The sequence below is a fragment of the Filicampus tigris genome, chromosome 11 (genome assembly GCF_054856515.1).
Source record: "Filicampus tigris isolate MCC_2025a chromosome 11, RoL_Ftig_1.0, whole genome shotgun sequence".
NCBI lineage: Eukaryota > Metazoa > Chordata > Actinopteri > Syngnathiformes > Syngnathidae > Filicampus > Filicampus tigris.
The window spans coordinates 3398595-3409017 of NC_141227.1; the positions used below are offsets into that span (position 1 = coordinate 3398595).

The 10423-nt window shown below is 41.5% G+C and overlaps 1 protein-coding gene across 4 annotated transcripts in view; it reads left to right on the forward strand.

Annotated features, from left to right (window-relative positions):
- The window catches only part of eno4 (enolase 4), a 52613-nt gene extending 42623 nt beyond the window's left edge, over nucleotides 1–9990 (forward strand). For 3 of the 4 annotated variants that reach the window (XM_086045147.1, XM_086045148.1, XM_086045145.1), the window contains 4 exons: nucleotides 2134–2308; nucleotides 3121–3182; nucleotides 7861–7978; nucleotides 8407–9990. In XM_086045147.1, coding sequence (XP_085901273.1) covers nucleotides 2134–2308; nucleotides 3121–3182; nucleotides 7861–7978; nucleotides 8407–8465 — 414 coding nt within the window. In that variant the 3' untranslated portion in view covers nucleotides 8466–9990. The remainder of the gene's footprint in view (nucleotides 1–2133; nucleotides 2309–3120; nucleotides 3183–7860; nucleotides 7979–8406) is intronic. The other variant, XM_086045146.1, reaches the window with a different exon arrangement.
- The last annotated feature ends 433 nt before the right edge of the window (nucleotides 9991–10423 follow it).

Sequence of the window (10423 nt, forward strand, 5' to 3'; positions counted from 1 at the left end):
ATTTGTGCGAACAGTAGTGGAAGGCTCGTTCTGCTCTGAATATTTCCTAGTGCACAGAACAAAGTTAAAAATGCATGGTTAGAGGTGTTTGTTTTGAAACAACTTGAGAGCCCCGGTCTCAACCCCATCCAACACATTTAATGAACTAGAACAGAGTTGTGGGCCAGCAACAGTGACCTCTGACCTCACAAATGTTCTTCTGGATGAATGGACAAAACACCCCGGACCCACTTCCAACAGCTGTTAGAGTGTCTCATATTGCTGTATGTAATTGCTGTGAGGTTTCCAGCGCCATACTTTGGAGCCTCGAGTTACGAACTTTTTACATACAATTTGAGTTACGCACAAAAATTTTGTAGAAAAATTACCTATATTTACGTTCTATTTTTTATACACAAATGGTTTTAGCATGGACGAGCAGATGGATCTATTTTGTACTTCTTCTTACGCTGTGTAAACATCATTGGCAACATGCATAATGCATTGTTGTGAACTGATAACTAGTGATAGCCCTCCGAAGCTTAAGGCTGAAGCCTTTGCATATGTAGGCTGGAATTTACAGATGGAACCGCTTTAAAATGACGAGGACGGACGGGGTCGGAGGATGATTATTTTTTATGAATGTACTCAGGTGGTAGCCAGGTCGTGGACGGAGGACCGGCAAAAAAGAGGAAAGTGCCTATCTCTGTATTTGTATGACCTAAAAGTACTCTCATATTAAAAAGGACCTTTGCACCATGACTTGAAGTCAAAGGCCTATTTTTATGGCTTAACCTCTCTACTGCAGTCACCCAAGTTTTTCACTCCAGTCAAAATACACTATAGCTCCCTTCACATTGGCACTTCTCACACAGCATGTGGAGAATTTTTATATCTCTTCATGCATATGTTGTTCAAAGCGGTCAGAGATGTGTGGTCATAAATGGTGTTTTAAATCTCCTTTGACCAGTATTCGAATGTCCTTTGCACAGATGAGACGAAACCGCAGCTTTTTAGCACATCACATCTACTCCATGTTTACAGATAAACAAATATAAAGGTTTGGCAGTGAAGTTTGTCGACGAAAACTGTAACGGAAGCCCGTCTAAAATGATAGTCGGACCGACCTATAGGCTATTACTATTTGGTCCGGCTTGACAAAAAGGTGGATAGACGGATGGTGGAAAGTTACTACACTCACGCTGCAGACGGAAGGCGATAAACGGACCGGGAATTTTTAGTCTCTCAGACATGAGACACAAACTAGCTTAACACTAGCTATGTACAGTAAGTGCACTCCATTTACCATTTAGATGAAATTGGATATTTCATTTGTTGGACTATGACATGTTTTTTCCGGAAAAGTACAATATGCGAATGTCACTCGCTGATGGTAACATGATTGGCGAATGGAGATTGTAGGTGCGAGTCTGAGCCCTAGTCATCATGAAATTAGAATGATCCTGACGTGTACGTAGGATTTTGATGTTTGTGTCACCTCTGTTATTTCTTTAATATCTTCATGGTAAAAAAAAATCCTCCTGGGGCTCAGGGAGTTGAAGCAACCTCTTAGTTTGCTTTTGACTTGGACTGGCTCTATTCAAGGTACTCTGGCGCAAAATGTGCTGCTCGGTGTCAAAAAGCTTAGTCTCAGTCATAGGTTTTTTAGTCCTCTCAACCCAACAATGGCTATGAACAAAACTTCGGACTATTCTGGAGTAGCCTTCTATTCTGTAAGCCCTGATCGAAATACAATTAAAGGAGCTGAAACTTGCAGTCTGCGGAATGTACCCTTCAAACTTGGGACAGCTTGGGCAGTTTCTCACAAAGAGTGCATGGGCCCAAATACTGTCAACAAGCAGAAGAACCATTGTGAGTTACAGAAATCGTTCTAGTGCAGTGACAAAGTACAGCAACAAAATATTTAGTTTCTGCTGAACCACATAAGAAAGCAACTCCTGATTACCATGAGTTAAACTTAAGTAATTTTTCAATCTTACTGCCAGTTTCAAATTTCAGTGGCTATTATGGGTTTTTGTTTAACGAAAGAGTATAGCAGTTTTTCCCATATGTGTACATGCTGCATTGTAGCGTATATACAGTATGAAAAATTGCTACCCTTTTGTCAGCTTGTGTGTTTATGGACTTTGCAAGGACATAGAACAGTGGGAGAAACTGTGCACTGTGATTGGACAGTCGTGCGTGCTGCTCTCTGATGCAACCTACAAGCCACAGGCTCCACCCCTTCCTGGAGTCACAGGTCATCTCCTAAAACACATCAACGAGATAACTGTCAGCGACTTGATCCGCATCACATCTGAGCAACAAGGTAGCTCATCTATGCACTGCTGAATGACACACAGGGATGCTGGTTTAAAAGTTTTATTTTCTCCAGAATATGTTCTATGTTCTAATCAAAAACACAGCATTCTGATAAATATTGCGTTTGTGGAATATGAGAAATCCAGCCGTTTTAGCTGGCTCAGGGGGCGGCCATTTTGTTACTTCTGTCGACTGACGATGATATCGAAGTTGCTCAGGGCTCAGATAACTACCAATCATGGCTCAGCTTCAGAAAACAGGTGAGCCACGATTCGTTGTTGCATTTTGCTGCTTAATTTATATTCCACAAACGCAATATTAATCAGAGTGCCGTATTTCAACTGGTGGGCCTGCATAGAACATATTCTGGAAAAAAATATGTTTGGGTTGGCTCCGACTTTAACAATCATTTTTCATTTTCAACAGTAAATTTCAATTGTCTTTGGTTTCATGTTTGATTTACAGTATATTTCTGTACAACACTGTTTGTTGTTTTTAAACTGCTTGCAAATACAATTCAGTTGAATTGAGTAAATCACCCAAATCAGCCATTTGTCAAGAACCACGGGAAGATCACAAGCTTTCTTAAATAAAATATATACTCTATACATGTACGGTATGTAAAAAAAAAATACATTCAAGTTGTGTTTGATTTTTTTTCATAATTTTCACAAAAGCTTCTTTATAAAGACCTAGTTTTCTGCTCCTTGATGCACGTATTGATGGCCTAATGTGTGCTATTGTGGAATACCTTTGTGTGGCATGTGTTGGATGAAGGGTAGTTGTCACTGTTAATTTTGTGTGCATCATCTCTTGCAGGTTCAGTTCTATTGGGGAAAGCCAGCAATGAATCCTGCGATGACAACTCTCTGTCAGACATAGTGAGTGTCGCTCTTGTTTGTGTTTCCAGCTTCAACAAAACGGAATGTGTTTGTTTACATCCATCCATGTTGCTACTGTCATCACTGTTAATGATTTACACTAATATAGGCCTGTTTTTCATCAGGCTCGGGGACTATAGAGAAAAAAATGTTGATAGTCACGCACTCTTGCTATCCTAATTGGGAAATTAATTGTTTGGCATTGCACAAACATATTTTAATTATCTAATACAAAGGAGCCATCCAAAGACGATTAAAACTTAATAGGGGTTTCTTACGCAAGATGACTAGGAAATACTGTAACGTGAATATCTTACTTACCTTATTTGTTTCATTTTCACTCTGTGGGGTTTGCACAACCAAGTAAATTGTTGGCTTCTTATTTCCAAAAATGCATTCTGAATTTTGATAAATTGTGAAGTCACAGATCTGCTCATTTAGTGCTGCTTGAAAAGCTAAACAATGCTTTTTGATAGCGGCTCACTTTTCTCTTACGGCGACGGTGTTTGTTTTGTATATTTGGAACAAGTAGTTTCTTGGATAATCAAGCCCAACCCCTGTTCTGGTCATCATTTTAACACAAGCCATGCTCATTATGACCTCTTAGTACAGGCCAAAGTGAGTATTGTTTTTTTGCATGAAACAGAACCGGTCCTCCTCAAACAGTCGAGTCAACCATAGTATAATGAGTGATACTATTCTTTAATTTGTGTTATTGAGTGAAGAATGTCAATCATGTGGTAGCTGTATTAAGTTGTGAGAAAAAAAAAAACATAATGGGTACTGAAGACGGTACTTTTTTTTTTGGTATGGACCGGTTTTGGTCAGTACAACAGAGCACCGATTCAAATGAAATCAAACGGTACCTTGTTTTGGTTCCCAGCCACGTCTTTAACAGTTGTGACTGTGCTGGAGTAGAAAAGTCGTAGAGTTCCAATGGCACACATGAACGCAGCAGTGTAAGCACACCAGTGTAATTATGTCACCCACTTACGTAGGCTTTCACATGCGCTAAAAACACAAACCCGCATTTCAAATGAGCGGGACTTGCCTTCCGCCAACCCAAACAAATACAGTTTATGAAGTATATAGGACCCCCAACCCAAACCCTCACACTTCCTAGCCTGCTTTGGTTGAGCATGGAGATGTGGACTTCTTGGGGATGGCGCCGGGCGGTAGCATTCGGTGTGGGGCTGAAACACAGGACAATGCCGCCAACTCCCTCTCCATGACGGGATGCCCGGCTGCGTCGCCGGACCGACACGGAGAGGTCCCTCTTCCCCTACCAAATCGAATCACGCTGGGAGGTGCATGGCTTCACCATTGTTGCAATATATATATATATATATATATATATATATATATATATATATATATATATATATATATATATATATATATATATATATATATATATATATATATAGTGGTTCAGAGCAATACTTAAAAATATTAAGAATTTCATATTCATACATTCAACTGATGAATTTGATTCCAATTATTCTTTTTGTTCTTCTTCACATCTTCTTCCAACTAGCAATTTTTTGCGTTGTTTTGGTCCAAGCTGGGTTTGTGCCAGTGGCGTAGCAGGGCTGTATTCCACATGGGTTTTGAGATCAAAGGTGCCCGACCTTGCACATGTGAATAGAGGACAGAAAAAAGCCGAAAAGTAAGGAATAAGTAAGCCAGGAATAGACCATGACAGTGATTAGAGTTGCAATAGCTGCCGTGTTTTATTGCCATCCATTCCCACCCTTTCCCCAGACCCTATACAAACAGGAAAATTGTGTCATGCGTCACCTTCCACACCGCTTATCCTGTACAGGGTCGCGGGGAGGTGCTGGAGTCTATCCCAGCTTACTCTGGGCGAAAGGCGGACACATCCTCCCAACACAATGCAGTGACCCAGTCTTACATTACACTTCGTGCGACTTGTCGCTGTGCAGGTCAACTGCGGCAACAATACTTAAAAAAAAAAAAAAAAAAAAAAAAAAAAAAAAAAAAATTTAAAAAAAGTTTGACCGCAAGAGTTCCCACCAATCCTACATCACCTACGCCACTGGTTCGTACTCATCGTGTGGCAGGACTAAAAAAGTGACTGTAAAAGGAACAAAGGTAACATCATTACATCTTTATTTTTTTACCTTCGTTCCTTGTATTACTGTTTAACTTTGTTGAGGTGCTGTCTTGTTCATTGCAAACAACTTTGCATTTTGTAATGGCTTATTGTTTGTATTATAAAACTTTATTTTTACATTTTCTACCTTTATTTTTACTCCATCCTCTTTAGCTCATTTGTTTTAAAGTCATGATGTTGTTTTTTATTTGTTATATTGTAATTATATTTAAAAATAAATGTTAAACATTTTTTTTGGGGGGGGGTTATGGTACATAACATTTATTACCACAAACAACAACAACACAAAATTACCAAAAATTGGTACCATTGAGTACCGGCATCGACTCACAGGTACCGGAACTGGAGGTAAACTGGTTCAAATGTGAATGTTACCCATCCCTAGTCACGTTTAGTTAGGTTCTTCCTGTTCTTCTACAGCTGACAGGGTTTTGCATCTGCAGGGACTGCCATGGCATTTTTTTTTGTTTGATAAATCTCACCTCGCATGCATGACAATCACGGCCTGTCACGTTTGTCTATTCCCTCCCTGTGTGGCCAGCTGTTCTGCTGATTGCCGCACCACCACGTCCACGAAGGTGGTGGACCACTTGAAGATATTCGGCTTTCATGCTTTTTGTCACACTTCTTGATTATGCTTACCTATTTTATTTCTTTTTTGCCCCAGTCAGGCCACTCAGCTGTTATTAAGCTGTTGCGCTTTTATGCGACGATTAACACCAGTCAGATATATTATAAGGTGCCACTACAGAATGCCCAGAAGCCTGTCATTTAACTTTTCTGCTTTACATTTGACCATGTCACATTGCCATACCTGCTGCTTGGGCAGGTAATGGCCAATTTACAAGTGAAAGTTGGCTAATTGTAGCCAGCAGAGTTGTTCATCAAATATCACCCAGATTTGTAGATCAATCGAAAAACAAAAAGTGTTAATTTGCCGGTTTCCAACGTAGTATCAGATAGACATGGTTCAGTTACCAAGTGCTTTGTGATTACTTGTGTAAAAAAAAGAAGGCTTTGGTAAAAGTTTAATTAATGAAAAAATTACAAATTGTGAAATTTGTGAGCCTCTTAAAATATTGACCTACAAAAAATGTTTGTTTTTTTGCCTTAAAGCAGCACTGGGCGAGAATTCTACCTTAATAAAAAATGTTCACAACTCTTTTGATGAAACATTGACTTACAAGTAGTTGAATGGGACTTTTGTCATGCCCTGGGGGGGTCTGTATCGTTTTTACTGGCACTAAGCAACTTTGAGGAGGATGGGAGCAACCCTGGCACACAAAAAAATACAAATGTCCTGAATTGCTTTACTGCATACTCACGTTTTCCTTTCGCTATAAGGAGGGATGTCGATTCGAACGTCTACGCGCTATTACTGGTGTCATGGCAGAAGCCCAGAAACAAACAAAAAACAAAAGTATTGTTTAAACAAAATTAGATTCATTACCTCATCGCTAGCCATCTTTCACACAGCCACTGGAAATAGTAATGTAATTCAGTCCAACTTGCAGGCCAACGAGAACTCAGGATTTCACAACATGGGAAATGTGGTTGACTTTTGTCTGAACACTACCGCTTTTGTCCACATGGTGCTGCCATAATCAACAAAAACTAACATATTACACAGTGTTGCTTTAATTATCTCCACTGGATGCTGGCCATCTCTGCTAATATCAGCTACATCCTTTGTAAAACATATCATTCATTGTTACCACTGAAATGAGATTATTAATAAATATATTCGCCGTACATGGCACAAAAAAAAACCTCTTGGTGTTTACGTCTTTTGCTATGATGTGTCGTCATTTGAAGAAATTAAAAAAGGTAAGGAGCTTATTTTGAGAACATAACAGATATATGGTTTAAAATGTAGGCGGTAAAAGTCAGGTCACAAAAATACATACTCAAGTACATCCATCCATCCATTATCGATACCGCTTATCCTCACAAGGGTCGCGGGGTGTGCTGGAGCCTATCCCAGCTGTCTACGGGGAGTAGGCGGGGGACACCCTGAAATGGTTGCCAGCCAATCGCAGGGCACACAGGGACAAACTCACAATCACACCTAGGGGCAATTTAGAGAGTCCAATCAATTTACCATGCATGTTTTTTGGAATGTGGGAGGAAACCGGAGTACCCGGAGAAAACCCACGCAGGCACGGGGAGAACATGCAAACTCCACACAGGGAGGCCGGGGCCGGGATCGAACCCACGACCTCTGAACTGTGAGGCGGACGTGCTAACCAGTCGACCACCGTGCCGCCTACTCAAGTACAGTTATCTGGAAAACAACATATTTTCACTTCAGACAAGACATCAGGTGCTGATGTGGTCTTGCATCTAATAATCTATTTGCTAGAAGCCATATCAGCTGTGTGAACTGCAAGCAGAGGAATGTCTCGCTTTGGTGAATGGCACAGGCCAATAAATGTGTTACACCTGTGATGCCAAAAGCAGTGTGAAAGGGATGACAGACACACACACAGTGTAATTGGTGCCATCAGACAGATTTTTTTTTCTGACCCTCTCTTCTTTCAGGCTGTGGGTCTGGGCCTGGACTATGTCAAACTGGGAGGTCTGACCAGTGCCGAGAGGATGACTAAATACAACAGGCTGGTTTCTATAGAGGAAGAGCTGTCTCAACAGGGGATCCTGGGTATGTTTTTTAGTCTCTCTCCCTCTCTCTCTCTCTCTCTCTGAGAGGAGGCCGGACAAAGGCCCAAAGCAAGAGAGGAAGTCTCACCCTCTCTCTTTCTCTTCTCTCTCCTGTGTGAAAGAAACCAGTGTGTGCGGAAGTGTGTGTGCAAAGATGAAATCTCTTACCTCGGATCTGTTAATTGGCTGCCTAATGACATGTGAGGACAAACGCTTTCCTTGTCCGTCAACCCGTCCACCCCAAAAAAATAGGGGGGGGAAACAGAATAGAGAATGAGGACGTGTTTGTGAGATCATTCCTGGCAGAAAAAGCTTATGCAACATGTTGTGGGTTGATCCTACAAGGCAAAGTCTCAGAGATCATTTCAGTCATACGGCAAGGTTTCTTTAAGTCCATTCACTTGATGTCATGATTTCTCTCATCCGCAGTCCCGAAGGAGCAACACTCGCCGCCAGTGTTCACTGAAACCGAAGAGGAGGAAGTCTGAAAGGGACCATCTTTTGTTTGTATGCAACCATACCACACATTTGTTGTGCTTCCTTCAATCACTTTCTGACTTTATACTGCTCTCAACAGCCACAACACAGCTGAAACATTCTCCACGTATAGTCGGACAATCCACAGACCCATCACATTTACTACATTTGTAACTTTTTTTCCAGGATTGCACATACAACTGTACTATAATTGCATTAATAGATTTTAACAGTACAGTATGTTAGACCAAAAATATATCACTCCTTTTCCTTGATCGATGTAATATAGAGGCTATTTGTGGTGTTATTGATGCTTCAAGTCTTACTCTGTGATAAAGGGCCTGAAACCTATATGCTGTGTTATCATTTTCTGTCTGCACGGGACTAGTGTTGTCAACAGCTGGGCACTTGACCCTTTTTTGCCGGTCCATCCTCTGTCCATGACCTGGGTACCCTTCTGTCCTCGTGCCTCCGTCCTTATTTATAAAAATAATCATCCTCGTCCTCATCCTTTTAAAGCGCTTCCGTCCTTATGTTCCGTCAATCCACCCCACTCAAACATTATTTAAAGATTATGTCACATGTTGCGATGACATACAGTTTCCCTCACGGAAAGGATGAGAGAGAGGATGCGGCACAGCACGCAGCTCGTTGCTGCTGCAAAAGCAAACTAGTTTGGCAATAAAATTAAATGCGTAGTATAGTCATCTCTGTCCCTTTATGGTTGTAGTAGGTACGATATCCATTGTTGTCGCTGTCTTTTTGAAGCGACGCCTCCCGACTTGGAGCTTAACTGTTTCAAAACAACTTGTGTCCGGGAGTATATTTAGCTGCGCGCAGCACTCAAGTTTGACGCTGGCACATCAAGGTGGAGTTCATGCACTGCCTCCCTACTTCCGGAAATACTCCGTAGCAAACCTGCTGTGTATAGTGGTTTGCTGGTCTGCTTTTATTTTGAAGGCCGTGGGAAGTGTGGAAAATAAATAAGTAACTTGTTGAATGCGACTTCTGGCCGTCTGTAGGACCCAAATAATTATGCAATACGACAAAACCAACCCCGGTGCTCGCAATGGAAGTAAGCATACGCAGTTGGGTGAGTAGTAAAGTACTAGTGGCGCATTTTGAAGCATGTCCACAGCAGGTTCGAATAGTAAATTTGCCAGCTAATGATCCTTAAAAAGCTTCTGCCGTTAGCACCTCTCTCGCGGCGGCGGCAATCACGGACACTTATTTTGGTTGGGTCGGCCCGGAGGGCGGAGTGGGGTGGGTGGCTCATAATTTTTATGAATAAGCGTGGGGGGTCACGGCCGGAAGGGTACCCAGGTCAAGGGTGGAGGGTCGCGGCCGGACCTGCAAAAAAGGCTCAAGTGCCCAGCTTTGGTTATTTTAAGAGGAAACAAAGACTTCCACTTCTGGATCGTTCAAATGTACCTGTATACGCTGATGGAGATTTGTACGGTCTAAAGATAATCCCACACAAGAGCATACTTTGCATGCAAATCGATAAGGTACTAACAGTTAGTTAATAAAGCAAAATTGCTATGCCGGACTACACACAAGACAGGCTGGGTATGTTTCTGTCAGTCAGTGAAATGGCTTACTTTTGTGGTATTATTCATGATATTACATGTGTTGAACCACCAGAGGGCAGAATATTCTCACCTTGTACCACCTTGCATGGGCAATGTGACTAGTGGGAAGCACATGAAAAGCGTTGTGCAGGAGGCTCCGTACAAGGGAACATGCGTATGTTATGGTAGTAGCAAATATTCAAACGACAGCTTTAAAGGCCGAAGTAGAGAAGTGTTCAATGTGAACAGCAGTTGAACTTTTGGTTGCTTTAAAGCTCATTCCTTTTTAAAAGAACCCAACACAACATGTTCAGTCGGAACTTGGCCCGGTTTGGATGAATAGACGGACAGACGAAAACCCACTTCCATCTTTGCTTAGTCCATCCTTTTTAAAAGAT